General features: G+C 43.0%; 2 protein-coding genes across 5 annotated transcripts in view; one reads left to right on the top strand and one right to left on the bottom strand.

The window, feature by feature from the left end:
* Window positions 1–1,005: 1,005 nt before the first annotated feature.
* TSR2 (TSR2 ribosome maturation factor) lies at window positions 1,006–21,201 on the top strand. 4 transcript variants are annotated; one of them, XM_060183396.1, is made up of 6 exons: window positions 1,012–1,130; window positions 1,288–1,378; window positions 3,528–3,619; window positions 4,708–4,884; window positions 5,051–5,199; window positions 18,860–21,201. In XM_060183396.1, exons 1-5 carry the CDS (start codon window positions 1,050–1,052, stop codon window positions 5,183–5,185), a joined length of 576 nt encoding a protein of 191 aa, XP_060039379.1. In that variant the 5' UTR covers window positions 1,012–1,049; the 3' UTR covers window positions 5,186–5,199; window positions 18,860–21,201. The 4 variants fall into 4 exon arrangements, with proteins under 4 accessions (XP_060039381.1, XP_060039379.1, XP_007538381.1 ...); XM_007538319.3 differs by lacking the exon at window positions 18,860–21,201 and having other exon boundaries at window positions 5,051–5,865; XM_060183398.1 differs by lacking the exons at window positions 1,288–1,378; window positions 18,860–21,201 and having other exon boundaries at window positions 1,006–1,130; window positions 5,051–5,865.
* FGD1 (FYVE, RhoGEF and PH domain containing 1) overlaps window positions 6,009–27,072 on the bottom strand; it is a 68,862-nt gene continuing 47,798 nt past the window's right edge. Inside the window, exons 13-18 of the mRNA XM_060183395.1 lie at window positions 11,657–11,687; window positions 11,056–11,157; window positions 10,594–10,719; window positions 10,256–10,417; window positions 7,405–7,548; window positions 6,009–6,904 (exon numbers count right to left, since the gene is read on the bottom strand). Coding sequence (XP_060039378.1) covers window positions 6,611–6,904; window positions 7,405–7,548; window positions 10,256–10,417; window positions 10,594–10,719; window positions 11,056–11,157; window positions 11,657–11,687 — 859 coding nt within the window. The 3' untranslated portion in view covers window positions 6,009–6,610. The remainder of the gene's footprint in view (window positions 6,905–7,404; window positions 7,549–10,255; window positions 10,418–10,593; window positions 10,720–11,055; window positions 11,158–11,656; window positions 11,688–27,072) is intronic.

The raw sequence follows: 27,072 nt of genomic DNA, 5'->3' as shown, positions 1-27,072 counted from the left end.
GACTTAACTAGACATGTTGGTTCTTTGTTGGTCTTTTTTGCTCACACCTGCAGCCTGTCCCCATCTACAACTTGCTAATATATTGTTTTAACTAGATAATTTATGAAATGGCTTTACAGAAGAAACAAGTACCCTTAAAAAACTAGAGTTACAGCTGCTCTGATGCTAAGATGTCTAGTTATACAAAGTGCTAGGAAGGGGGAAGGGAAGAGATAGCATAATGGTTTTGCAAAAAGACTCTCATGACTAAGGCTCCAAGTTCCCAGATTAATCCGCCACACCACCATAAACCAGAGCCACTGTGATCTGGTTTTAAAAAAGAAAATGCTAGCAGGATGTGAAGAACTCCCCCTCCTTTATCGATGGATATTTTATTTTCCTTTCTTTTAATCAGATCACTGCTCAGCTCTGGCTTATGGTGGTGATTGGGATTGTACACGGGACCTTTGGTGCCTCAATCATGAACATTTCTTTTTGTATAACCATTATGCTGCCTCCCTTAGCCTCCACAGTCCTATGAACACCTTGCCTTTTATTTCCCAGGCATAGCGAATTTGATCCTCTGTTCTCACCTTGACAAATTTTAAGTAAATCCGGTCTCTCTCTCTCTCTCCAAGGACCTTGGTGCTGTGTTTGCATTCAATTGCCATTCAGATACCGAAAACCAAATTGGGTTCTCCGGATACAAGGTTAGAACTTTTTTTAAAGTTATTTTTATGGCAATGTTCACTAAACGAGGTTGATTCTTCTGCAGAGGGGGGCTGGAATCTATATGAAGTTCTCCATATCTTTTCTATGTAGGCCCGCGGTTTGGAACCCGTGACCATGCCTGACCCCTAGTCCAGACGCCCTTTGACTAAATTACTACATGTGACTAGGAGCACTTGCAGCGGCTCTGATCGATAACTATTTTTCTATTGCGCTTGCCTTGCTGCACGTCAGCGGAAATGCGGATCTAAGTTCTCAAGATCGGCTTTCGATTAATTCATCCTGCGCCTTGCTACGCGAGAATTGGGCCACTTGGGCATCACGTGGCCCCTAGCAGGATAATGGCGGGCGGAGGGGAAGACTCACGAGCTCTCTTCCGGGCTGGGGTCCGTGCGGCTCTACAAGGTTGGCCAGCCTTGCAGGTGAGCGGGGCCATATACGGGGATAAATTTGAGGGCCTAGGGGCAGAACTGGAGTTGACCTGACCAGGAACCTGAGGTTCGGCTGAGCGACGAACGCCTCCGCCACTAGCAGACCCTCTCGGATTCTGATGTGCTGAGCTTGGGCCTGTTTTCGCAGATTGCTGTGGAGAATGGCTTCGGGGGCATACACAGCCAGGAGAAGGCCGAGTGGCTGGGAGGTGCTGTGGAGGAGTACTTCCTCCGCAATGGTGAGTGAACGTTAGTCATTGAGACCTGGAGGCATGAGGAAGAGTCGACAGGCCCTCAGTTTCCTCCACGAGCAGTTGTTGACTGGTGTCTGAGGGATAGCCGGGATAATTTCAGACTTAAGGAGTCAGAATTGTAAGCTCTAATGCCTTTCGGACTGTGCCATTGCAAGATGGAATCAATCTGGGAAAGTTGTTGTATGAAAGGTTACGTACATCTTAATTTGTCTTAGCCACATTTTCATTACTAAGTAACCACATCTGCTTATTTGAGTAGTAACTATCTGCTCCTTTGGCTTAGCTTGAGGGCCATACAATAATTAAGGGCCCTGCATAGTATAATTTAAGATATGTTGTATATTTTTAATTTGTATTTAATTCGATTATTTTTACTAGAGCTCTGCTCAGCTATGTCTTATAGTGGTGCTATGGATGGAGAACCTGAAACCTCAGAGCCTCAGATTTGAAAGCCTTTTCCATAACCAGCCCTGTTCTTTCATTTTATTTTTAAAGCACTTTATTTTAATGAGAGCAGAACAGAGAGAGACTAAACCCAGTACACTGTTCAGCTCTGGTTTATGATGGTGCTGGGGACTGAACCTGGGACCTTGGAGCCTCAGAGAGGAAAGTCTCCATTGATTTTTTTTTTAGTCTTGGAGATATCGCGAGGTACAGTTCTGTATCTCAAGGAAGGTTACCATCTAGTGAGACAAATAAATGGGCATTTACACAGTTTGATAGGTGTTTTGACAAACTGAGTAACAAGATTGGGGGGGGGGCTGGAGAAATAGCTCACCTGGGTAGTGTGCCTGCTTAATCATGCATGCTACTTATGTTTGGGCCTGCCCCTTACATAATTGGAAAAGGTTTCAGTGTTTTAGTGTCTTTCATTCAGTTTGTCTATCTGAAAAAGTTGATCTGAAGTCTGGTGACAACAAAAAGATAAAATTAAAAATGAAACTGGGGGGTTGGGGGGTGAAGTATAAGAACTGGCACAAGGATCCCATTTGGAGCCCTGGCTACTCACCTGCAGGAGGGTTATTTCACAAGTGGTGAAGCAGGTCAGCAGGTGTCTTGTCTTATCTTTCTCTCCCTCCTCTCTAGATTTCTATCTGTCCTATCCAACAACAATAGCAATAAAAACACTCTAGTTCTCTTTGTACAACTTTCATTAAATCCAACAGGACCATTATTTCTCTAATGCTGGTTCTGAAATACCCCAGTGGGTGATAGAAATTCATGGACATAGCCTGGGAGATGGTACAGTGGATAAAGCACTGGACATTAGGAGTGGTTCTGTGCTTCTGTCTTCTCCTAAATCCACTTTTTTTTTTTAACCAGAGCATTTCTCTGTTCTGGTTTATGGTGATGCTGGGGATTGAACTTGGGACCTTGGAGTGTTAGGCATGAAAGTCTTTTGTATAATCACTATGCTATTTCCTCATCTTCCCATGCATCAATCTTTTTAAAAAAAACAAGTCCATGTCCACTACCCAGGGAGGTGTCACAGTGGTACTGGACTTGCAGGCATATGCTCCTGGACCCAATTCCTGGCATCGCATATGCCAAAATTATGCTCTGGTTCTTGCCTCTCAATTCATTACTATTAATAAGGTCTTCAGATTTGTGAACAGGTTCTTTTAATATGGCCTGGTGGCGGTAATAGTATGCAGACACTGATCACTTCACCACTTGTGAAGCTTTCCACCTGTAAGTGGGGACCAGAAGCTTGAACCTGGATCCTTACACACTGTAATGTGTGCACTTAACCAGGTGTGCCACTGCCTGGCCCAGCATAAAATATCTTACCTATCCTATTGGTCTGTGGCCTCCTTGTGTCAGTGAACTCAGTTGCTAAAGGTCTCTATATATCACAAGTTCTAACTTTTGAGTGATGGAAACTGATGTGGATGGGGAGAGGTCCTCCTTTGTGCTGGAGCACTCTTCATAACAGATCTTCAAGGAGACTACTGTTAGCCTCACATTACAAGTGAGAAAACTTGAGACTTAAAAGATAAATAAGTAACTTGCTCACTGTTTGGACCTTTAACCACCAATCCGATGTTGATTCACCAGTCGGTGTTGAAAAGCAGCAGGCAGGAGAAATGAAGTTGACTGATATAATTAAAAGATCCTGTATTTTTCTACTCAGCTGACTTGGAACTAGATGAGGTGGAAGACTTCCTTGGTGAACTCATGACCAATGAGTTTGATACAGTTGTGGAGGATGGAAGTTTGCCCCAGGTGAGTATATTGTGGACACAACTGTATTCTGTTTTACCCAGATGTCTGTTTTGAGCCAAGACCCATGGTGTGTGTGGTGTGTTTTAACCATTCTTCTCTTGAGTCCTGCACAGGAATTTTCTCTGACTCTTGCTTAAAGGAAAAAGTCTAGCTATCCTAGGCTTGTCCAGACCTTGCTTCTTCTCTCATTTCTCTCCATACATTATACTCAACCAGGTCTGTTTCTTACTCCCATGCTAGGTCAGGCTAGGTACATTTCTATCCCTGCTCTGGCTAACATTGCTCCTCCAACTGGGATTGCTTTCCATTTATATTTCCTTTAAATAACAACTAACATTTACTGAGGATTTGTACTTTTTAAAAATTTATTCCCTTTTGTTGCCCTTGTTGTTTTATTGTTGTAGTTATTATTGTTGTCATTGTTGGATAGGACAGAGAAATGGAGAGAGGAGGGGAAGACAGAGAGGGAGAGAGAAAGATAGACATCTACAGACCTGCTTCACCACTTGTGAAGTGACCTCCCTGCAGGTGGGGAGCTGGGGGATCTACCTGGGATCCTTACGCCAGTCCTTGTGCTTTGCACCACCTGCGCTTAACTCGCTGCACTACCGCCAGACTCCCGAATTTGTGCTTTTTTTAATTTATTATTGGATGGAGATAGAGAATTGAGAGGGGAGGGGAAGTTAAAGAGGGAAACAGACAGCAAGACACCTGCAGCCCTGCTTCTCCATTCATGAAGCTTTCTTCCTGGAGGTGGGGACCAGAGGCTTAAACCTGGGTCCTTGTGTACTGTAATGCATACACTTAACCAGGTACACCACCACCTAGCCCCTCCATTTATATTGTCTAAACCCAGTTATAGTGCTGTCTATGGCAGGAGGACCTGCTTTAATGTTTTAAGTTCTTTTAGGCTCTCCCCTGAACTCTTCATATGTAGTTGTTTCATTCATAAACTCCTTGGGAAGGGAAGAGTACCACTCTTCTGAAAAATCACAACCCCTCCCCCCTAAACACACTTGCTCTAACATGGGCTGGTTGTGTTGTAGGTTCTCTGGAAAATTGTAGCTGGTTGAATGTTTTCTTCATAGGTGAGCCAGCAGCTGCAGACCATGTTCCATCACTTCCAGAGGGGTGATGAGGCTGCACTGAGGGAGATGGCCTCTCACATTGCCCAAAGAATGCACAGAGTCAGAGCCACCATGGTTACAACAGCTAGGGAAGCCGATGAGGATGAAGACGACGTGGACAGTATGGAAGAAATGGAGGTGAAGGGGGTACTTCCTGTGGGGGGGTCGGGGGGTGTTATACCTAGGACAGAGAACTTTTCTAAGGTCACATAGCAATCTCAGTGAAGGTAGGATAGCCTGGGTTTCCAGTAACCACAGTCAAAGAAGGCATTATATTGAGGTCTCTCTTGTATTTCTTCTGTAGGTTACAGCTATGAATGATGGGACAGCAACAGATGGGGTCTGCCCCCAACCTGAACCCTCTAATCCAGACTCCCAGACCATTAAGGAAGAAGATATAGTAGAAGATGGCTGGACCATTGTCCGTAGAAAGAAATGAGTGCACTGGAAATGGTTTGGGTTCTTACTTGCTTCTGGGTTTGCAACCATTTTAGGTGACCTGTTTATTTTTTTGAGGGTTGTGAACCTTTGGACTGATTATCTCATCCTCACTTTTTCCCCATTTTTTTAACCAGCCCCCTTTTGGGGAAGAAGAGACCTAGGGTCCTTGGTCTCAGGGTGATGGGACCCGATTCACCAAAGTTACTAGGTAATGAGGCCTGGTTTCTGAGCACAGGATCTCTCAGTATCTGTGTTCTCCGTGTGAAGAGATATAGATAAGGTTGGTAAGGCTCAAAGAGAAGCTCAGTGCCCACTGACATTGAGGAGGTGGCTTTGTAAAGGGAGAGGACCAGCAGGAGAATCATTACTCCTTATAGATCACTAGTGTTCAAATTAACTTGTTGACTGAAGAGAGATTAGTTGAAGGTGTGAATGGAAGTAGTTGTGGAACTCTTCCTTCCACCCAGCATTTCTATGGCCCTGCCCAGAATTTGAACCTTGTAGCCCAGCTTCCAGTCCTGGATTCCTTTGGAAAGTCTTAAGACCTTGGGTAGATGTTCAGCTTGGGATATTGGGCTTTACTTTCTGTCTCCTCCAGTCTCTTTCTAATCTCTTCATCTCATCCCATCCAAGTACAGGGGTGAAACTTAAGACCTCAATAAATAATACTGTATTCAATCCATGGCTTGATTGTGAGTAGCCTAAGAATCAGCCCTTTGGGGGAGCTGAGCTTCAGAGCTGAACAAAGGAGGTTTCTGGGTCCAGCCTACAATTTTGGACAAACAACAGATAGGTAAATACAGCACAGCAGTACTCTGAAATCAGTTTCCATAAGCCTGAAATAAACTGTATTTTTCTTAAAAAACAAAAACAAAGCAGAGTATCCACCCCCCCCCCCCCGCTCCTGTCCTGCCCAGTGGCCCTGCCGTGGGTCTGGACAATAAAATACCTGGGTAGCCTTGTGGCCCTGTAGAAGGTGTGGGAGAAGCAGGAGGGGTCTGCTTACCATCCCACATGAAGACACTGGTTGAATGGGCAGGAGTGTGCCAGGGCTGGTCAGTGGCAGATCAGGCACTTTGTTCCAGGTCTCCTGCCTCTGTTGCATTGTGGGGAGAATTGGATGGAGGCAGGATATATAGGTTGTTGAGGGGGTGGTGGAATGACCTAATTCAGGCATGTCCCACCCTTCCTAGGGATTGGGGTTAAGAAAATGAACATCACTTTACGAATTTTTTAAAATTCACAATTTGTGAAAAAAAATGAATAAAAAAAAAAAAGCCCAAGGCCCAGCATTCAGGATTGAAGTGCCCGTGAAGGGAGTTCAAGTATTGACTGAGCTTGGGGGAGGGCTGTGGCCCCAAACTGGACATGGGCAGCTAGAAAGGGAGAAGGAATCCCCACCCCAAGTCCTCTAGGTCTTATCTCAAGTTTGGGGGGCTTCGTGGGGTTCAGCAGTGGTCCCAGAAGTGGCCACTGATACCTCCTCCCTCTCCTTGTCCTCAGATAGTGTGGGCCCTGGGCAGAATGTGTCCCCACGGCCTGCCCGGCCTAGGACTGCCATCCAGCGCCGCTGTAGCTCCTCAGTCTCAGGGCTAAAGTACCAGCTCAGGTGGCTCTGTGTGATCTTGAAGACATGTCGTCTGTCGGGCCTCTCCCCTGCCTCCAGAGGCCCCACCTCAAAGCCAATGAGAGGGAGGCTGCGCTGAGCTTTCACATCCTAGTGAACAAGTAGAACCAGGGTTATCTTGAGGCTGGGCTCCTCACTGGTTTTAAATTTAACTTTTCTCCCTTCAGAAACCTTCCATGGCTTCACTAGTAACAGTAGGAAAATATCCAAACTGGGGCTTGAAGGAAGGCTGGTTTAAATGCCTGTTTGCTCACATACCCATAAACAAGATGGCTAGTGCACATAGCAGATAACGTATTCAGACTTTTCTGTAAATGATTCCCCCATCTGCAAGTTCTTCCCTACTCTAACCTCATCTTTACTCAGGATTCCTCTAGGAAAACTACCCTCCCCAACTTAGCCTTATTTCCCCAATAAATGATGGCTCATAATAAGTGTCTAGCTGGTTTTTGTCTCACAGGGGTGGGTTATGATTTAACCTTAGGTTCATACTATCCCCCAAGGCCGGTGAATGACCAAGGATTAAGGTGGTAAGGGGAGCCACCTGGTTTTGCCAAGTGGCTGAAAGGACCTTAAGAAGTTTTGCACACCTGAGGGGCTCCATAGATGTACAGCACCAAGGGTTCGTTCTCAGGGACCACAAACCAGGCTTTATGCCAGCCTTTCCCACCTTTCTCCATGTAGTGCAGGAAGCTGCAGATGATGCTGTTCTCCGCAGCCACTGAGGCCTGTTTCTGTAGCCAGAGACAATGGGGTGGGGGTGGGGGTGGGGGAAACACATCATTGGTGATAGAAGGCCTGTCTTGGCTTTAGCATCTCTTGGAGCATAGGAACTGGCATTCCCATATATCAAATGAGGATGCTAAAGTTCACGTGGCAAGAATGATTTGTCCAGTATCCCCCAATAGAGCTGAGATTTAAAGTGAGGCTGTTGGACTCAGACCATGACTGCTACTTTATGAATTGGTGGAGGGCTGGGGAAACAGTATAATGGTTATTATGAAAAAGACTTTCAGGTGCTGGGCAGTAGTGTGGTGGGTTAAGCTCATGTGGCGTGAAGCACAAGGACTGGTGCAAGGATCCTGGTTTGAGCTCCCAGCATCCCACTTGCAAGGGGGTCGCTCCACAAGCGGTAAAGCAGGTCTACAGGTGTCTATTTTTCTCTCCCCCTGTCTTCCTCTCCTGTCTCAATTTCTCTCTGTCCTATACAATAACAACAAGGGCAACAAAAATGTTTTTCCTACAGGAGCAGTAGATTCGTAGTGCAGCCACTGAGCCCCAGCGATATCTCTGGAGGCAGATAGAAGAAGAAAAAGACTTTTCATAGTCTGAGGCACCAGAGGTCCTGAGTTCAATTCCTTACACCACCATAAACCAGAGTTAAGTAGTGCTCTGAGGGGGAAAAATTGGTGGAAAGGGTGTAGCTTTCAGCAGAGGTACCTAAATGCAAGCCAGGCATTCTTCCCTCAATCTATTTATTCCTCAAGTTATTTATGCATTCACACTTCACTTTCAGTCTTTTATCACATCCATTTCCTTGGCAACCTAGCATTGTGGGTAAGTAAGGGAATGGGTGGTTGGGAGAAGGACTGGTTCAGAATCACAAATCTAGATTAAAATATATTGAATTTACCTATCAAGAAGTGACTTGGGTAGTGGTCTGAGAGGTGGTGCAATGATAAAGCTTTGGACTCTCAAGAGAATGAGGCCCTGAGTTCGATCCCCGGCAGCATATGTGCCAGAGTGATGTCTGGTTCTTTCTCTTTCCTCCTATCTGTCTCATAAGTTTTAAAAATCTTTAAAAAAAAAAGTGACTTTGGTAGAGTGCAGTCCTTGCATGAAGCCCTGGATTTGATTCCTAGAGTCACATATGCCAAGGTGGTTCTCTCATGAAATCTAAAGAAAAACTATTGACTTTGAAGGACCAAAAATAGATGAATATAAGCAAAACACTTGGAATAATGTCTGGCAAAGCATTGTCTTTATGTGTTAAAAAAAAAAAATCAAATAGAGAGGCCAGGTGTTGGTGCACCTGGTTAAGCACTCAAATTACAATGTGGAAGGGCAAAGGTTCAAGCTCCTGGTTCCCACCTGCAGGGGAAAAGCTTCATAAGTGGTAAAGGAGGCCTGCAGATGTCTCTTGTCTTTCTCCCTCTCTGTCTACCCCTGTCTCAATTTCTCTGTCTCTGTTAAATAAATAAACAGCTTGAAAAATCTACTTTAAAAATAGCTCGGGACAGTGTATAGCTGACTTTGTCAATTCTGTACTTTATCATGCTTGAGGCCCTTGTTTTTAGTTCTGATACTACATAGGAGTACCAAGGCAAAGGAAAAGCGCCATGGATGGTGGGGCAGTGCTGTGGTCTCTTTTTCCTCTCCAAACAGACATGGGATGTGGCACAGTGAATAAAGTGTCAACCTCTCAAGCATGAGGTTCCAGTTCAGTCGCTGACATTGTATGTGCCAAAGCAGTGTTCTGTTTCTGCCTCTGTCCAATCATACACTTTTCCTGGTCATTGCCACTAAAGATGACATTCAGATAGAGACAGGCAGAAACAGTGGAAGAAAGAGCATAGTACTGAAGCTTCTTCCAATAGGTTGAGGTAGGACTTGAACCTGAGTCACACACATGATAAAGTAGCAGAGTATCCCAAGTGAGCTTTTTTTGCCAGGCCTCCAAATTTTTTAAAGGATGAAAGTCAGCTGGGAAAAAAAAACATACATGTATGAGCCTCTGGAGCCATAACACACACACACACAAACACACTTCAATTTGGTTAAAAAGAACAAAAAGATGTGTGGAAAGATAAGGTGGCTGATTAATCTGGATAGAAGCAACATGGTATTTTTACTATTTTGTATAAATTACATAATTGTTCTTCAGTGTACATATCCTACTTTGTAATAAAAAGATAATTTGTTAATAAAAAGATATCCCAGCTCTGGTTCTGGGGATATCTTTATATCTTTATCACTGTAGTGCTCTGGTTCTGGGGATATCTTTATATCTTTATCACTGTAGTGCTGGCTAGTGCACAGGAATTGCATATGAGAGCTCCTAGGTTTGATCCCTGGTACCACCAATAGCCAAAGCTGACTGGTATGCTGGTCAAGCAATAAATTTATTTTAAAAGAAATCCCAGCTTGCCCCTTACTGATTGTGTAACTGGAAAACTAACCTCTTTGGGTCTCAGTTTCCTTATTTATAAAGTAGGAATACTACAGAGTGTACAGATAAGTTACTATAGGGATTAAATGTCTAGAGCACCTAAATAAAAACTGTCTTTTACTCATACTCATTTTACTCATTCTAAGCCTGGGTGGCTTGTTCAGTGGATGCACTTGATACCCCTATGCTCAGGCCTCAATCACACTGGGTGGGTGAGTAGCTGGGTCCTGTGTAGTTGGTGTGGAAGGGTTAGTTGGGTATCTGACTCTTACCTCCAGGATGGATCTCCGGCGTTGCGGTGTATGCTGGCTGCAGGCTGGGCTACTCCCAGGCACCCCATGCAACGCCACATAGCAGTCAGTACACACACGATTGGAGCGGTTGTTGTCATAGATGAGGCGGGCTCGGAACTCGGAGCACTTCCCACAAACCACCTGGGTGGCAAGTAGGCAAGAGTAGCTTGACTCCAGTGGGCCTTCCCCTGTAGTATACCAACTTCTATAGCAGACTTACAAATTTCCCACACCTTGAAGGTTGTCCACTTTGAAGTAGGCCTTCTGGTTTCCAGTCTGCCCCCTCCCTAGCTCTGCCCCTATTTCCCAACACTCACATGCCCACAGGCCTTGCAGTGATGTCTGCGTTTGGTGATGGAATTGAAGGGCTCCTGGCAGCGCATGCACATGGTGACTTCTTTTTCACGTATGGGTGTAGGTGCTCGTTTCCCAAGATCCACATTCTGGAGAGAGGGTCAGGTCCCAGTTAAGAGATAGCCATTTCCCAACTCATTTTACCCAGACCTGGTCCCTTCCCCAAGACTTAGATTATAGGTTGGGTAGAGGAGAAAATACATTCCTTTGAGTCCTGGCTCTGCCCTCACTTCACTGTGCCACTGAAGTCACTTCTGTTTACCTGGTGATTTTTCTGCAGCCCTATCAAACAGAAGACTCTGCTTCTGAGGTCATGCATTAGTCTGGTCTTTACTCTATGGAAAAGGGAGAAGACCATCCAAATAAGTAGGGTGTTGAGGCCTGGAAGAGGTCCCCAAGCCAGGGAAAGAAGTATTAATACTTACTGGAGAGTTAGGAGGTGTATCTTCGTCTTCCCTGTTTGCTGAGTTCAATAGTTTGAAGGTTTCGAGTGTCTGTTCATGCTTTAGGAGGGTGGAGTTTATGGCCTGGGGAGGAGGTATTTAAAAAATGAGAAATCAGATCACCTCATGATGCACCCATTTATACCCTCACTATATTTTCCTATGACTAGCCCGAAGTCAGAAAAGTTGGGTTCAGTTCTTCCCCTTGTTATGCATATGAACTTGAGCAAGTCCCTTCCCAAATCCAGGTCTCAGTTCTTTACAATTGAGAAGGCAAAGGGGGAGCAGTAGCTTAAAAACCTCTAAAAGCCTTCTAGGTCACTGTTTGGACTTAAAGCTTTACAAAGCTTAACTTACTGGTGTCATACTTTCAGAGATGCCAACTTCTAAAATAAGAAACTGAGTTTCTGATCATTACTGACTGAGAACCCAGTTTGTTTATTTAGAAAATGGAGGTGATAAAGTTTGTTCTAAGTGTTCAGACCCATTCTGGTCAGATGTAAATTTCAGGGTAAAGTCCACCAACCCCTAAACCTACTAATACTCTTCCAGTCCCCTGCCACAAGGCCCTCTTGGATATTACCTGGACCCAGTCTTTTTTCTCTTCCTCAGTCCTGTTGGGGGGGAAAGTGGGGGGGGGGGAAGATGTTGGGTTAGGCAGACCAAAAGCAATTGGAGTGGTTAAAAAAAATTGGTGTATGGGGAGTTGGGCAGTAGCACCATGGGTTAAGCACACATGGCACAAAGAACAAAGCATAAGGACTGGTGTGAGGATCCCAGTTCGAGCCCCCGGCTCCCCACCTGCAGGTGGGGGTCGCTTCACAAGCGGTGAAGCAGGTCTGCAGGTGTCTATCTTTCTCTCCCCTCTCTGTCTTCCCCTCCTCTCTCCATTTCTCTCTGTCCCACCCAACAATGATGACATCAACAACAATAATAACTACAACATGGGCAAAAGGGAGTAAATTTTTAAAAAAATTTTTAAGTTGGTGTTTTGGAGTCAGACAGACCTGGATTTGACTCACTCTTCTTTCATATATTAGTCATGTAATCTTAGGCAAGGCATTTAACCAGTATGATTTCATTTAGTCAAATAGTTACGAATACCTTTTAGACACTGTAAACTTGAGTATCAAAGAGGACCCTACCCTCAAGGAGTTCATGGACTAGTGGAAGAGAAAGCCAAGTACAATCCTGAGGAATCAGTGTTGTGATCATGTAAATATAGCTGAACATTCCCAAGAGAGGGAACCTGCCGCAGTGTGGAATTTTAGGTTTTTTCAAGGAGATTTAGACTTCAGGTAGAGGAGTATGGAGTATAGAGTGTGTATGAGTAAGAGTATGAAACACAAGAAATCATAAATAATTCCCTGTTGCTAGAATGTCAAGTTTGAGAAATAAAGGGAGATGACAATTAACAGTATGTATTGTTCTAAGCAGTAACAAGGTAAGAGCACCCAGCTCAATTCCAGTACACTAGAAGCTTAGTCAATGTGAATTTCCTCTTCTTTGACTCACCGGTCTGCCTTTTAGTCTCTAAGGCCTTTGCTCTAGTGATCTCCCAACAAATACTAAGAATGTGCCCCATCTACTTGACTGACTCCCATCTGGCCTCTTCTAATTCCTTTCCATATCCACACTACAGACACTGAAAGTATTTCTCTATTAGGAAAGTCTGGCTAGGGGTCAGGCTGTGGGATACCCAGTTAAGCGCACACATACACAGGTTCAAACCCCCACTCACCACCCATAGGGAGCAGAGGAAGCTTCACATGTGGTGAAGCAGGCTGCAGGTATCTTTTGTTCTCTCTACCCTCCCCTACATACATCATACATATAATTTAGAGGGAGGAAAAGGAAAGTGATCATATCCTTAGAACCACTTCATCACAAATTCAAGATGTGAGTAAATTTAGCTGTAAGAATTACTATCAGGGCCAGATGATGGCATACTGGCTGAGTATACATTACAATATGCAAGGACCCAGGATCAAGCCCAAGTCCCCAAACGTACAGGAAGAAAGCACCACAAATAGTGAAGCAATGCCACAGATGTCTCTCTTTGTCTCCCCCTCTCCAGCTCCCACTTCCTTCTCAAGTTCTCCAATAAATAACTAAAGAAAAGCAGTAAAGTGGTCCGGGAGGTGGCGCAGTGATAAAGCTTTGGACTTTCAAGCATGAGGTCCCAAGTTCGATCCCCGGCAGCACATGTGCCAGAGTGATGTCTGGTTACTTCTCTTTCCTCCTATCTTTCTCACTTTCTCATAAATAAAATCTTTAAAAAAAAAGCAGTAAAAATGGGGGCCAGGTGGTGGCATACCTGGTTAAGCACACACATTACAGTGTGCAAGGACCCAGGTTCAAGCCCCTGATCCCCACTTGTAGGGGGAAAGCTTCACAAGTGGTGAAGCAGGGCTGTAGGTGTCTCTGTTTCCCTCTCTACCTCCCCCTCCCCTCTCAATTTCTCTCTGTCTCTATCCAATAATAAATAAAATTAAAAAATATATTTTTAAAAAGCGTAAAAATGCATATTGCCATTCAGCAAGAGAGCTAGGAAGGTGCTTGCTTTGTCATGCACAACCTAGGTTCAAGGCCTGTACCCACCACACTTGGGGGGGTGGGGGGAAGAGGTGGAGTTTTGGTGCTGTAGTGCCTTTCCCTCACTTTGTCTCTATCTGGATGTGAGGGCGATCTGGCTGCGACATCTGTCACCCCATTGATCACCAGGGTTGGCTAGGCGGGTATCCCCTTCTTCCCTCACTGCTCCATGTGCATCCCTCCCGAAGCTGCACGCTTGGTCGAAGAGGACAGCCTTCCCCGAATAGAGACTGACAGGTTGTCAGTCGAGGGTATATGAGTAGCTGCGCTCCCCTGCTAGAACCTCCAAACAAGCTCACTTTGTCTCTATCACAGTCTCTTCCTATTTGCAAAAGTTGGCCTAGAGCAGAGAAGCCCTTATTATTATTTTTTAAATATTTATTTATTTATTTATTCCCTTTTGTTGCCCTTTTTTTTTTTTATTGTAGTTATTATTGTTGTTGTCGTTGTTGGATAGGACAGAGAGAAATGGAGAGAGGAGGGGAAGACAGGAGGAGAGAAAGATAGACACCTGCAGACCTGCTTCACCGCCTGTGAAGCGACTCCCCTGCAGGTGGGGAGCCGGGGTTCGAACCGGGATCCTTATGCCGGTCCTTGTGCTTTGCGCCACCTGCGCTTAACCCGCTGCGCTACAGCCCGACTCCCAGCCCTTATATTTTTTTAAGGAAAAGAAAGACTATTGCAATAATATGTAATGAAAAACTAGAAGCTGCATGTAACAATTGGATGTAAAGGGCCAGGTGGTAGCACATGTGGTTGTGTACATGTTACAAGGTACAAGGATCCTGGTTCAAATGCCTGGTCCCCACCTGTAGGGAAGAAACTTTACAAGTAATGAAGCAGTGCAAAAAAAAAAAAAAAGAAGAAGAAGCAGTGCTTCACATCTCTTTCTGTGTGTCTCCCTCTCTAGTTCCTCCTTCCTTCTCAATTTCTCTGTGTCTACCCAATAAATGAATAAAACATATCTTTTAAAAATTAGATTTAAAAGAAATAACAATAATCCTGCGATATTACTGCCATAGATCATTAATGATGTGGAAGGTCATGACACTTTTTTTTTTCATAGAAAAACAGACATGACAACCTAACTTAGGTCAAAACCACATGTATACAAGACATAAACATCCTATTTTTGTTTAAAATGGGTATTTGGGTTGGGGAGGGGTGGCCCTGGAAGTTACAAGGAAAAGAACAGACTCCCCAAACAACAAATACCTACAACTATCAAACTTAACAAAACTCAACCAACTACAGCTGAGACATTCACAGAAGCACCACAACCTCAGAGAGCAAATAGATTTAATACTTAAGGTGCTGCAACTGCCAAGACCATAGCTCTGAGTATACATATTGTCTTTTTAAAAATTATCTTTATTTATTTATTTGGATAAATAAAGAGACAGCCAGAAATCGAGAGGGAAGGGGGTGATAGAGAGGAAGCAAGACACCTGCAGCCCTGCTTCACCACTTGTGAAGCTTTCCCCCTGCAGGTGAGGGCTGGGGGCTTGAACCCAGGTCCTTGCACACTGTAACATGTGCGCTCAACCAAGTGCGCCACCATCCAGCCCCACATATTTTCTTTAGCCCAAGTATTTAATGTTTCAGATCTGTAAGATGATCAAATACTAACACCGGACTTAAACTGTTTAAGCAGCTCTGAAAGCATATATATGTATAAATAAATACTAGGAGAACTAGGAGAAATAAGAACTAGGAGAAATAAGAACTAGGAGAAATAAGAACTAGGAGAAATAAGCATCTTAAAAAGAATGAATGGGAAGGGATCCTGTCATATTAGGACGAGTTTAAAATAGCAGCAGTTAATTATAACCAAGTTAGTTTGGGGGCATGTCTTTTCTTTGAAAATCCAATGTTTAGGATTTACTGTAATATATTGATCTATGTTTTGTACCTTTTAGGGGTATCTACTAATCACGGTATATTAGATACTGACAGAACTAAATGGTTTTGATTTATCTGGCCTAGGGTTGTAGATAACTTAGAAATTTAGAAGTATTTATATATACATATATATGCTTTCAGAGCTGCTTAAACCCTAAGACTTTGCCTGTATTTCTGATGCTTCTTATCTCTGATTCCTTACCATCATACTGCCTCTGTTGACCTCAACTAAATCAGCACTACCAGTGCTGCCATGCCACATTATGCTGCTACTGACTTGGTACTGCAGATTGTCGCCAGAGATGTCTACCTCCCAACTCCTCTAATCTGGTGAGATCTTTCCTAATACATGGAACTAACTAATTCCATTTCAGATGGCACATTATCTAACAAAGTTACAGATACTAGATACAGGCTAGGGTCTAGCATACTAAGTACAGGTATACATGTATCCATAAGCAAGGGATAATCATATACCTCACAGTAAGTGTTTAATAGGCCTCTGTGATTAGACTTAGAACTAATAAGCTTGGGATTCTAGTAGAAGGGCCTAAAGAAGGCATTATAAATTCTCTAAGCAGCTAGAATTAGACCTAATAAGCTCAGTAATCTAGTAGAAAGGCCCAAAGAAGGCAGACCCCATAAACCTAAAACTGATTTGAATACAACAGACACTCAACACTTTTAACAACTGGGATAAAGTTTAAGCTCATCAGATATAGAAAGGACTATAAAATCTAGGTAAGGGCAAGAGACTGGCACACTTAATGATGGCCTTTTTGGATAATACCATCATCTGGGGCCCTAGTCAGGTAATCCTTGGATTCTCGCATAGATATGATAGGCCTAGACCTCTAATAGATCCCTCTCTCCACCATTGATGATCAGTTCCAGGAACATCATCATAAGCCCTCTTGTGGGCCACTTTAGGAACTTGTCCTCCCTATAAAGGAGCAATGGTAGGGGCTGCCCCACTCTCTGAATGGAGGCTGGGTCATCCTATCCTGCCACTCAAAGAAGACTGGTCCTGAAATACAGCCTGGAATGTTCCCAGCAGTTACCATGGACTGCAAGCTCAGACTGACAGGGACTCAGAAGTTATACAGGCCCTTGTGTTAAATATGAATATATATGGGCCCTGGGTCAGGTTGATGGGGTAAACAGTTAATTGTATTTATATATTTTCTTCAACTTTGAGAGCTACTCCATGCCCTAATCCAACTTTCTTTAAAAAAAATTATTTATTTATTTATTATTGGATAGAGACAGAAATTAAGAATGGAGGGGAAGATAGAGACGGAGAGGAACAGACACCTGCATCCCTGCTTCACCACTTGTGAAGCTTTCCCCCTGCAGGTGGGGACCAGAGGCTTGAACCTGGGTCCTTGCGCACTGCCATGTGTGCGCTTAATCAGATGCGCCACTGTCTGGCCCCCCTAATCCAACTTTCTAGCCCTATTCTCAACTCTGACACCACCTTCCAAAACAATATTTTAAATCCCATAAAGCATTTTGGTCCAGGGGCTAGGTGGTGGCACACCTGGTTGGACACATGTATTACAATGCTCAAGGACCCTGGTTCAAGTCCCCAGTCCCAACCTGCAGGGGGAAAGCTTTGCTAGTGATGAAGCAGTGCTGTCTATCAGTCTTCCCTCTTGATTTCTGGCTGTCTCTATCCAATAAATAAAGATATTAAAAAATGTTTAAAAAATTAAAAAAAAGAATTTTGGTCTATACTCCCAGAGGGGTAGAAATATGAGGGAAAGATAACTAGAAGGCTCTGAGCTCCAGTTCTATCAGGACCCAGAGAGAGAAGAGGAAAAAAGGAAGAACATGTAGAAGTAGTAATAGGTGTAGATGTTACTTAGAAGGTAAGAGAAGGCAAGGCTGTAGGGGGAAAGAAGGGCAAATATATATAAATATAGATAGTTATAGAAATGATAGTCAACCCATATCTGTGACTTTGAGAGAACTATTACAATTTCCGATGGAGGGAATGGGGACACTGAACTCTGGTGGTGGGGAACGGTGTGGAATTATACCACTGTTATTTCATAATTTTGTAAATCAATATTAAGTCACTGATAATATTTTTAAAAAGTATTTTGTTTTTTTAACCAGACCACTGCTCAGCGCTGGTTTATGGTGGTGCAGGGGATAGAACCTGGGTCTTTGGAGCCTCAGGCATGAGGGTCTCTTTGCATAACCATTATGCGATCTACCCCACCCAAACAAAGATATTTAAGGGCTGACAATATCGACTCCTCATTTGAATAGTGTGCCTACTTTGCCATGCATGTGACCCAGGTTTGAGCCCCATCCCTGCTGCACTGAAGGAAGTTTCTGTGCTGTGGTGCTTTACCTTCTCTTCTTTTCTATTTCTCTCCATCTGAAAAGGTTGGTTCAGAGTAGTGAAGCCCCAAGACAATAACAACCATATACACATTTCACACAGTCATTGAATTTGTCAAAATTCATTCATGGCGCCCTTAAAACCTATGTGTGGGGGATGGGCAGTAGCACCGCGGGTTAAGCTCACATGGAGCAAAGTGCAAGGACCAGCGTAAATATCCCAGTTTGAGCCCCCAGCTCCCCACCTGTAGCGGGGTTGCTTCGCAAGTGGTGAAGCAGGTCTGCAGGTACCTTTCTCTCCTCCTCTCTGTCTTCCCCTACTCTCTCAATTTCTCTCTGTCCTATCCAACAACAACAGCTATAACAACAATAACAACCACAACAAGGGTAACAAAATGGAGAAAATGGCCTCGAGGAGTAGTGGATTTGTAGTGCAGGCACCGAGCCCCAGCGATAATCCCTGAGATAAAAAAAAAAAAAAACCAGAAAAAAAACACCTGTATTTCACTATATGAAAATGTTGCCTAAAGAAGCCCAAGAGGTAGTGCAATGGTTCAGTGCAGGACTTGGAAGTGTGAGAAGTCAAGTCTAAACTCTGGGACCACATATACCAGAGTGATGTTCTGGTTTCTCTCTCTCTCTCTCTCTTGCCACTGGGGCTCAGTGCCTGCACTAGGAATCCAATGCTCCTGGTGGCCATCTTTTGTCTCAAACCAGGATCCCTGCGCTTCGTACCATGTGCGCTTAACCAGGTGCACTACTGCCCAGCTCCCTGGTTCTCTTTATATCGTTAATAAATACACATTTTACTTGCAGTGACAGGATCTCACACATTCAATTTCACTGCTTCTTGGAGGGGGCAGTCAGGTGGTAGCACATCTGATTAAGCACACATAGTACTGCTCCTGGGCTGACCCTTTCATTCTTTCTATTTCAGGCAGATATATAAGAAGATGGAAAAGAAAAAACACCCCAGTACTGTTCCACTGTCTATGAAGCTTCCCCTAATGCTCTTCATGGTGCTCCCATGTGGGTCTGGGATCCAAATCCAGGTCTTTTTGCATGGCAAGACATGTACTCTACTGAGTGAGCTATATCAAGGACCTATATAATCTTCACTGTTCCAGGTTGACTTCTTCAGACAGAAAAGGATGGGGACACATGGACACACACACACACACACGGAGGAATACCATGGTACTGAAGTTTCCCCTGTTCTGTGGGGGCTGAGACCTGAAACTAGGTGGTATGGCAAAGCAGACGCCTTTCCCAGTTGAGCTATCTTGCCAGTCTGATAATTATTTATTTATTTATTTATATTGGTAATAGGGTTGTTCCTGGGGCTCAATGCCTGCTTTCCCAGGTTGCTGCTTTTTTTTTTTTATAGGACAGAGATAAATTGAGAGGGAAGCGGAAACAGAGAGAAACAAAGAGACACTTACAGCACTGCTTCACCACTTTTAAAGCTTCTGTGGTCCGGGAGATGGCGCAGTGTTAAAGCTTTGGACTCTCAAGCATGAAGCCCTGAGTTTGATCCCCGGTAGCACATGTACCAGAGTAATGTCTGGTTCTTTCTCTCTCCCCTCCTGTCTTTCTCATAAATAAATAAAAAAAATCTTTTTTTTTTTTTAAAAAAAAGCTTCCTTGAGGACTGGGTGCTTGAACATGGGTCCCTCTGCATGGGAATACATGTGCTCAGGTGCTCTACTTTCCAGCCCATAATAATCTTTTTTTTAAAGAAACTTTTGCCTTGGGCTAGGAGTGGCACACCAAGTTGAACATACATGTTACAGTACACAAGGACCAGGGTTCAAGTGCCCAGTCACCACCTGCAGGAGGGAAGCCTTGAGAGCACTGAAACCGTGCTGCAGGTGTTTCTCTTTCTCCATCTCTGCCTCTTCTCTTAATTTCTGTCTCTATCCAATAAATAAATAAATAAATAAAAGCAAGAAATGTTTTCCTCAAGAAAAGAACAGAGGCTGTGAAGGTAGCATAATAGTTCTTCAAAAGACTTCATGCCTGTGAGTTTGATGTCCCAGGTTCAAACTCCCGCACCACCATAAGCCAGAGCTAAATAATGTTCTGGTATCTCTGTCTCTCTCCCTCCCCCCACTCTCTCTTCCTCTCTCCATATCTCTCTGATTAAAATAAAATAAATAAAATATTAAAAGAAAACAGAGAAGCAGAGGGCCTGGTGGTGGTGCACCCTGTTAAGTGCACATATTACCAACCACAAAGACCTAGGTTCACAAGCCCTGACTGCGCACCTGCAGAGGTCCACTTCACAAGCGGAGAAGCATGTCTGCAGGTGTCTATCTTTCACTCTCTCTATTTCCCTGTCCTCTCTCAGTTTTTCTCTGTCCTATCTAATTAGAAGGAAAAAAGAAGAAAAAAGAAAAATTAAAAAATGGTCGCCCAGTGTGGTGGATTCATAGTGCCAGCACCAAGTTCCAGCAATAACCCTGGTAGAAAAATAAAGTTTTCCCATTGTTTTCCAGTAATGATCTACGTGATTGTTCTGACTGATGCTCTCAAGAGCCTCAACAATGCTGACAAGACAGACAAATGCCAGGCTAGGCTCCAAAGTCATTGTCCAGTTTCTAACTATGATGATGTAACGTGGTTTCACTGGTAAATCTGAAATTAGTGATGATGACAGAACTGGGAAAATTTCTATGGACCGCACTGGCAGGTTAAACAAATGCAGGGTAATCCAACCTAGATTTGATTTGCAATTCAAAGCTTTAGATAAAAGACAAAATAATTTGTTCCTGTTGATTAGGTTTTTCTGTAATGACACCGTGTGTGTGTGTGTGTGTGTGTGTGTGTGTAAAATTCCTCAGTGGACAAGGAAAAAGAAAAATAATAGTCAATAAATATTGAAATTGTGGTCTGGGAGGTGGTGCAGTGATAAAGCTTTGGACTCTCAAGTATGAGGTCCCGAGTTCGATCCCTGGCAGCACATGTGCCAGAATGATGTCTGGTTCTTTCTCTCTCCTCCTATCTTTCTCATTAATAAATAAAATCTTTAAAAATAAATAAATATTGAAATCTATTTAATGATATGCAATCCAAAGTCATTAGGAGTAAAGTATAGTGATATCTGCAACTTTTGTTAATACATATTAAGATATCAGATGTAGTCTGGGAGGTAGAGCAGTGGATAAGGCACTGGACTCTCAAGCATGAGTTCAATCCTGAGTTCAATCCCCAGCAGCACATGTACCAGAGTGATGTCTGGTTCTTTCTCTCTTTTCATTTCTCACAAATAAATAAATAACATATTTAAAAAAAAACTTAAAAATCATCTCGGGGGGGGATGTGGGAAATAGCATAATAGTTTTGAAAAAAGACTTATGTCTGTGGCTCCACGAAGTCCTCTCTTCCATCTTCCACACCACCAAAAGCCAAAGATGAACAGTATTCTTCTCCCTCTCTCTCTCTCTCTCTCTCTCTCTATTTATATATATATATATATATATATATATATATCCCTCCCTCTCCACTCCTCTCTATTTCTATCTTCCTCCCTCCCCTCCCCTCGTCTTCACTCTCTCCCCCTCCCCTCCTTTCCTCTCCTCTTTTCTTCTCTCCTTCTCCTCCTCCTCCTCCTCCTCCTTCTTCTTCTTCTCTCCCCCCCCTCATTTGAGCACATTTTACAATGCACAAGGACCCAGGTTTAAGCTCACAATCCACACCTGCAAGGTGAAGCCTCATGAAAGTGAAGCAGTGCTACAGGCCTTTCCCTCCCTCCATCCCTCTCTATCTCCCCCAACCTTCTTGATTTTTCTGGATATACCCAATAACAAAAATTCCAGTAAATAAATAATTAAAATCACCTCTACATTTTTAAATTTCTTGCAGTGAGCAATTCTACTTTATCATTCCAGACTGATTTTTTTAGGGAGGTGTAACACACACACACACACACACACACACACACACACACCCCACACACACAATGGAGGGAAAAGCAGCATAGCAGTGAAGCTTCCTCTAATACTGCAGTAGTCCCATGTGGAGTCCTTGAGGCTTGAACTTTGGCAAAGCAGGTGCCCTTCCAAAAGAACTATCTCACCAGTACCTGCTTTTGATTTCTAAGACCAATACTATTTTTGATGATGTATGCTGAAAAATACAGGGATGAATTATCTTTTTTAAAATATTTAGTTACTTAGTTGATAGAGACAGAAATCAAGAAGGAAGGGGAAGATACAGAGGAAGAGTCAAAGAGAAACACCTGCAATCCTGCTTTTCCACTTTCAAAGCTTCTCCCCCTGCAGGTGGGGACCCGGGTTCAAGACCACTCCTTGAACATTGTAACATGTGCTCTCAATCAGGTGCACTCCAGAGATGAGTTATCTTGTTATCAGTTATCAGTAGCACTTCATGGATTGTGCTGTGTGGCTTTGGTATCTTTCTTTCTCCCTGCCTCTACCCCTCTCTCCTTCCCTCTCTCTATAAAAATATAGAATTAGGGTGGGGTAGACAGCATAATAGTTATACAAAGAGACTCTCATGCCTGAGGCTTCAAAGTCCCAGGTTCAATCCTGCCCTACCATAAGCCAGAGCTGAGCAGTACTCTGGTAAGTAAAAAAAAATTAATAAGAAAAATAAAAATACAGAATTAAAAATTGGGCCAGAGAGGTGGATCAAAAGCAGTGCACATGCACAAACCCTTGATTTCCTTCCCTGCCACTGGAACTACATTAAAATGACTCAACAAGGGGCATGGAGGTGGCTCAGCAGTAGAGCACATGACTTGCATGTGTGGATCTAGGTTTGATACCTACTATGGCATGTGGAAATAGTAGTCTTCTCCCCTCAAATAAATAAACAAATAGGGGTCGGGCGGTAGTGCAACGGGTTAAGCGCACGTGGTGCAAAGCTCAAGGACCGGCTTAAGGATCCTGGTTCAAGCCTTGGCTCTCCACCTGCAGGAGAGTCACTTTACAGGTGGTGAAGCAGGTCTGCAGGTATCTATCTTTCTCTCTCTCTCTTTCTCTATCTTCCCCTCCTCTCTCCATTTCTCTCTGTCCTACCTAATAACGATGGCATCAATAATAACTAAAAAAAGGGGCAACAAAAGGGAAAATAAATAAAAAGTAAATGATAATTAAACATTTTTTAAAAATGAACAGAGATCTTTCTCTCTCCCTCTCTGTTTTCCTCTCTCCATTTCTCTCTGTCCTATCCATCAATAACAACAACAATAAGTACAACAATAAAACAATAAGGGCAACAAAAAGGAAATAATTTTTTTAATGAACAAAGAATAAAGTAGTTCAATAAAAATCACCTGGGAGCTTTAAAAACTCCCCTTGTTGGGTGGGGGAGATATCATAATGGTTATGCAAACAGACTCTAATGCCTGAGGCTCCAAGATCACAGACTCAATCCCTACACCAGCATAAGCCAGAGTTGAGCAGTTCTCTGGTTAAAAAAAAAAAGTGGTGGTGGTGGCACACCTGGTTAAGCACCCATGTTACAATGCACAAGGACCCAGGTTCGAGTCCCTAGTCCTGACCTGCAAGGTGAAAGCTTTGTAAGTGTTGAAGCAGTGCTGCAGGTGTCTCTCTGTCTCTTATCTCCCCCTTCCTTCTCAATTTCTGGCTGTCTCTATACAATAAATAAAGATAAAGATAATAAATTAGTAATGTCAAAAAAATCCCTATGCTTAGACAACATTCTACACAGTTTAAATCAGTCTCTGGGTTGGGGAGAGGGTGAGTCTCAGACATCATCTTTTATTCTTTATTTATTTACCAGAACACTGGTCAGCTCTAGTTACTATTAGACTGGGGATTGAACAAGGAAGCTTTGGTGCCTCATACATGAAAGTCTTTTTGTATAACTATTATGCTTTCTCCACAGCCCTTAGATATGATCTTATTTTTAAAAGCTTCCCAGCATATTACAATGTATCAACAAGGCTGAAAACCAGTTGTCCAAGTGGTGAGCAAGTGGGTATTTGCTGTATTTCTACTTTTCTGCATATTTGGAAGTATTCATTAATTTTTTTCTTAAAAGAATAAAAAGCATCTAAAGGGAAGTAAAAGCAATGGCAATGCAAACCCTTCCTGCCTTCTCTTTTGTATCAGGAAGAGTCCCTACACAACTTGTGCATCCAATATGCCTCTGCAGTCTCTTCCCTCACACCCTCCCGTCAGACCACATGCCCAGTTACATGACTGCTCTGCTAAGGCCCCACTGTGCCCAATATTGCCCTCTTCTCAGATGTGCTAGTCCTTGGGTTTGTTCTTGTAGTTGCCTTGCTCGCTCTCTCTCGCTCTCCATCTGCAGGCCTTCAGGATAATCTCGAATTCTCCTGAAGCTTCAAATCTTCTTAGAGGACCCTCTAATAGATATGTCTCTCTAGGAAGTCAGAGTAGTGGAAGTTCTGATCTTTATTTCAAAATCTCTGCTTTGTACCTTATCAGATGTGTGCCATTTATTCATGTATATCTGGTTATGATCTTGATACTCTTATCACCTGAGTCCTCAACAGATGACATGACTGCAATCCTAATTTTCTTTTCCTTTCTACCTATGGAATCTTGGGCAAAGAAAATTATTCTTGAGGGAGTCAGGTGGTAGTGCAGCGGGTTAAGCGCACGTGGCACAAAGCACAAGGTGTAAGGATCCCAGTTCAAGCGCCTGGCTCCCAACCTGCAGGGGAGTCGCTTCACAAGCAGTAAAGCAGGTCTGCTGGTGTCTATCTTTCTCTCCCCTCTCTGTCTTCCCCTCCTCTCTCCATTTCTCTCTGTCCTATCCAACAACAACAACATCAATAATAACTACAACAATAAAACAACAAGAGCAGCAAAAGGGAATTAAATAAATAAATAAATATTTTTTAAAAAAATCTTTTTAAAAAAGCCTCTATTTCAAGTTAGTGGTAATCATATCTACTTAAAAGTTAGACCCCATAATGACCTTGGGTCCATACTCCCAGAGGGATAAAGAATAGGGAAGCTGTCAGAGATGGGGATGGGATATGGAGTTCTGGTGGTGGGAATTGTGTGGAGTTGTACCCCTCTTATCCTATGTTTTTGTCAGTGTTTATTTATTTATTTTTAATTTTTTTATATTTATTTATTCCCTTTTGTTGTCCTTGTTGTTTTGTTGTTGTAGTTATTATTGCAATTGTTGTTGTTGGATAGGACAGAGAGAAATGGAGACAGGAGGGGAAGACAGAGCGGGGGAGAGAAAGACAGACACCTGCAGTCCTGCTTCACCGCCTGTGAAGTGACTCCACTGCAGCGGGGGTGCCGGGGGTTCAAACCAGGATCCTTACTCCTGTTCTTGCACTTTGTGCCACCTGTGTTTAACCCGCTGTGCTACCGCCTGACTCCCTAGTGTCTCCTTTTTATAAATAAAAAATTTTTTTAAAGTTAGTTTTATGAATTCAACTAGTCAATTTAAACCTCAATTGCTGGGGCTGGGTGGTGGCGGACTTGGTTGAGCACACATGTTACAAAGCACAATGACCTGGGTTTGAGTCCCCAGTCCCTACCTGCAGGGGGAAAGCTTTTGAGAGGTGAAGCAGTGCTGTAGGTGTCTCTCTGTCTCTCTCCCTCTCTATCACCCCTTCCCTTTCAATTTCTGGCTGCCTTTATCTAATAGACAATTTAAAAACTTATAATAAGAGGCCGGGTGGTAGCACACCTGGTTGAACGCACGTGTTAAAATGCGCAAGGACCCGGGTTCGAGCCCCTGGCCCCCACCTGCAGATGAAAAGCTTTGCAAGTGGTAAAGTAATGCTGCAGGTGTTTCTCTGTCTCTCTCCCTCTCTATCACCCTCTTGATTTTTGGCTGTCTCTAGACATTAAATAAAGAAAAAATTAAAAAAATAATAAAAACTTATAATAAATAAAGTGCTTAAGTTAAGATGAACTTAAAATAGTATCAGTCAGGGAGTCAGGCTGTAGCACAGTGGGTTAAGTGCACATGGCGCAAAGTGCAAGGACTGGCGTAAGGATCCCGGTTCGAGTCCCTGGCTCCCCCCCCCGCAGGGGGGTCACTTCACAGGCGGTGAAGCAGGTCTGCAGGTGTCTATCTGTCTTCCCCTCCTTTCTCCATTTCTCTCTGTCCTATCCAACAACGATGACATCAATAAAACAACAAGAGCAACAAAACGGAATAAATAAATAGAAAAAAGATATTAAAAAAAATAAAAAAAGAAAAGAAAAAAATAGTATTAGTCATTATGTTAACTGCTATTATTAATCATCCAAATGGATGATGGCTATAAAACTCCCGTTGCTACATGGCTGGGCATTATTGCAAAAAAAATAAATATTTTATTGTAATGAGATAAAAGGGAGAGAGAGAGAGATGGAGAGATCGAGACCAGAGCACTGCTCAGCCCTGGCTTGCAGTGGAGCCAGGGATTGAACCCAGGACCTTAGAGGCTCAGGCATGAAAGTATTTTTGCATAACCATTATGCTATCTCCCCAGTCCTTTAAATTTGATTTTATTTTCACTCTTTTTGTTTTGAAATTTTCAAAACAGGACATCATAGGTATAATAATACCTGTTACATAGACGTAAGAATAGCATTTTGCCTTATTTAGTTCACATGTCCACATGTGAATGAATGTGTATATGTGTGCATTTTTGTTTATAAACCATTTTAAAAAACAAATTTCAGGCTTTTCTCAAATAGGTGCTCTGACTGAATTATGTATTCCTTTTTCCTTTAGTTAACTATTGAATGAATACATTTTCTACTCCACATGCAACTTTTATCTCAATGAGTCAAGCCCTTACTCTGGAGTATTTATCTTTTTTCTTCTCTTTAATTAGATACATTTTCTATACAGTGTGTAGATTAGAGCCTGGCTTTTGTCACTTTCTTGAAAGGAAGCATGCACTTTGCCTTTTGGTGTGTGCCTTTGCTAAATGAATCTGTACTCTGCTAAAATAAATAAGTGAATGTCAGATATAATACTAAATTCTCAGCATGTATCTCCAAAACAGGGCCACTTTTAGTATAAAGACTGTACCATATCACACTTAAGAAAATCAGCAGTAATTCCCCAATCTATAATGCTCAGGTCATATTTATATTCCCATATTGTTCTGCAAATGTATCTTAGGGTATTTTCTCAAACATGGACAAGCATTGCATTTGATGATTATTTCTC

This window comes from Erinaceus europaeus, chromosome X (assembly GCF_950295315.1).
Source record: "Erinaceus europaeus chromosome X, mEriEur2.1, whole genome shotgun sequence".
Lineage (NCBI taxonomy): Eukaryota > Metazoa > Chordata > Mammalia > Eulipotyphla > Erinaceidae > Erinaceus > Erinaceus europaeus.
The sequence above is the reverse complement of the archived record's forward strand: the minus strand, read 5'-3'. Positions and strand labels throughout refer to the sequence as shown.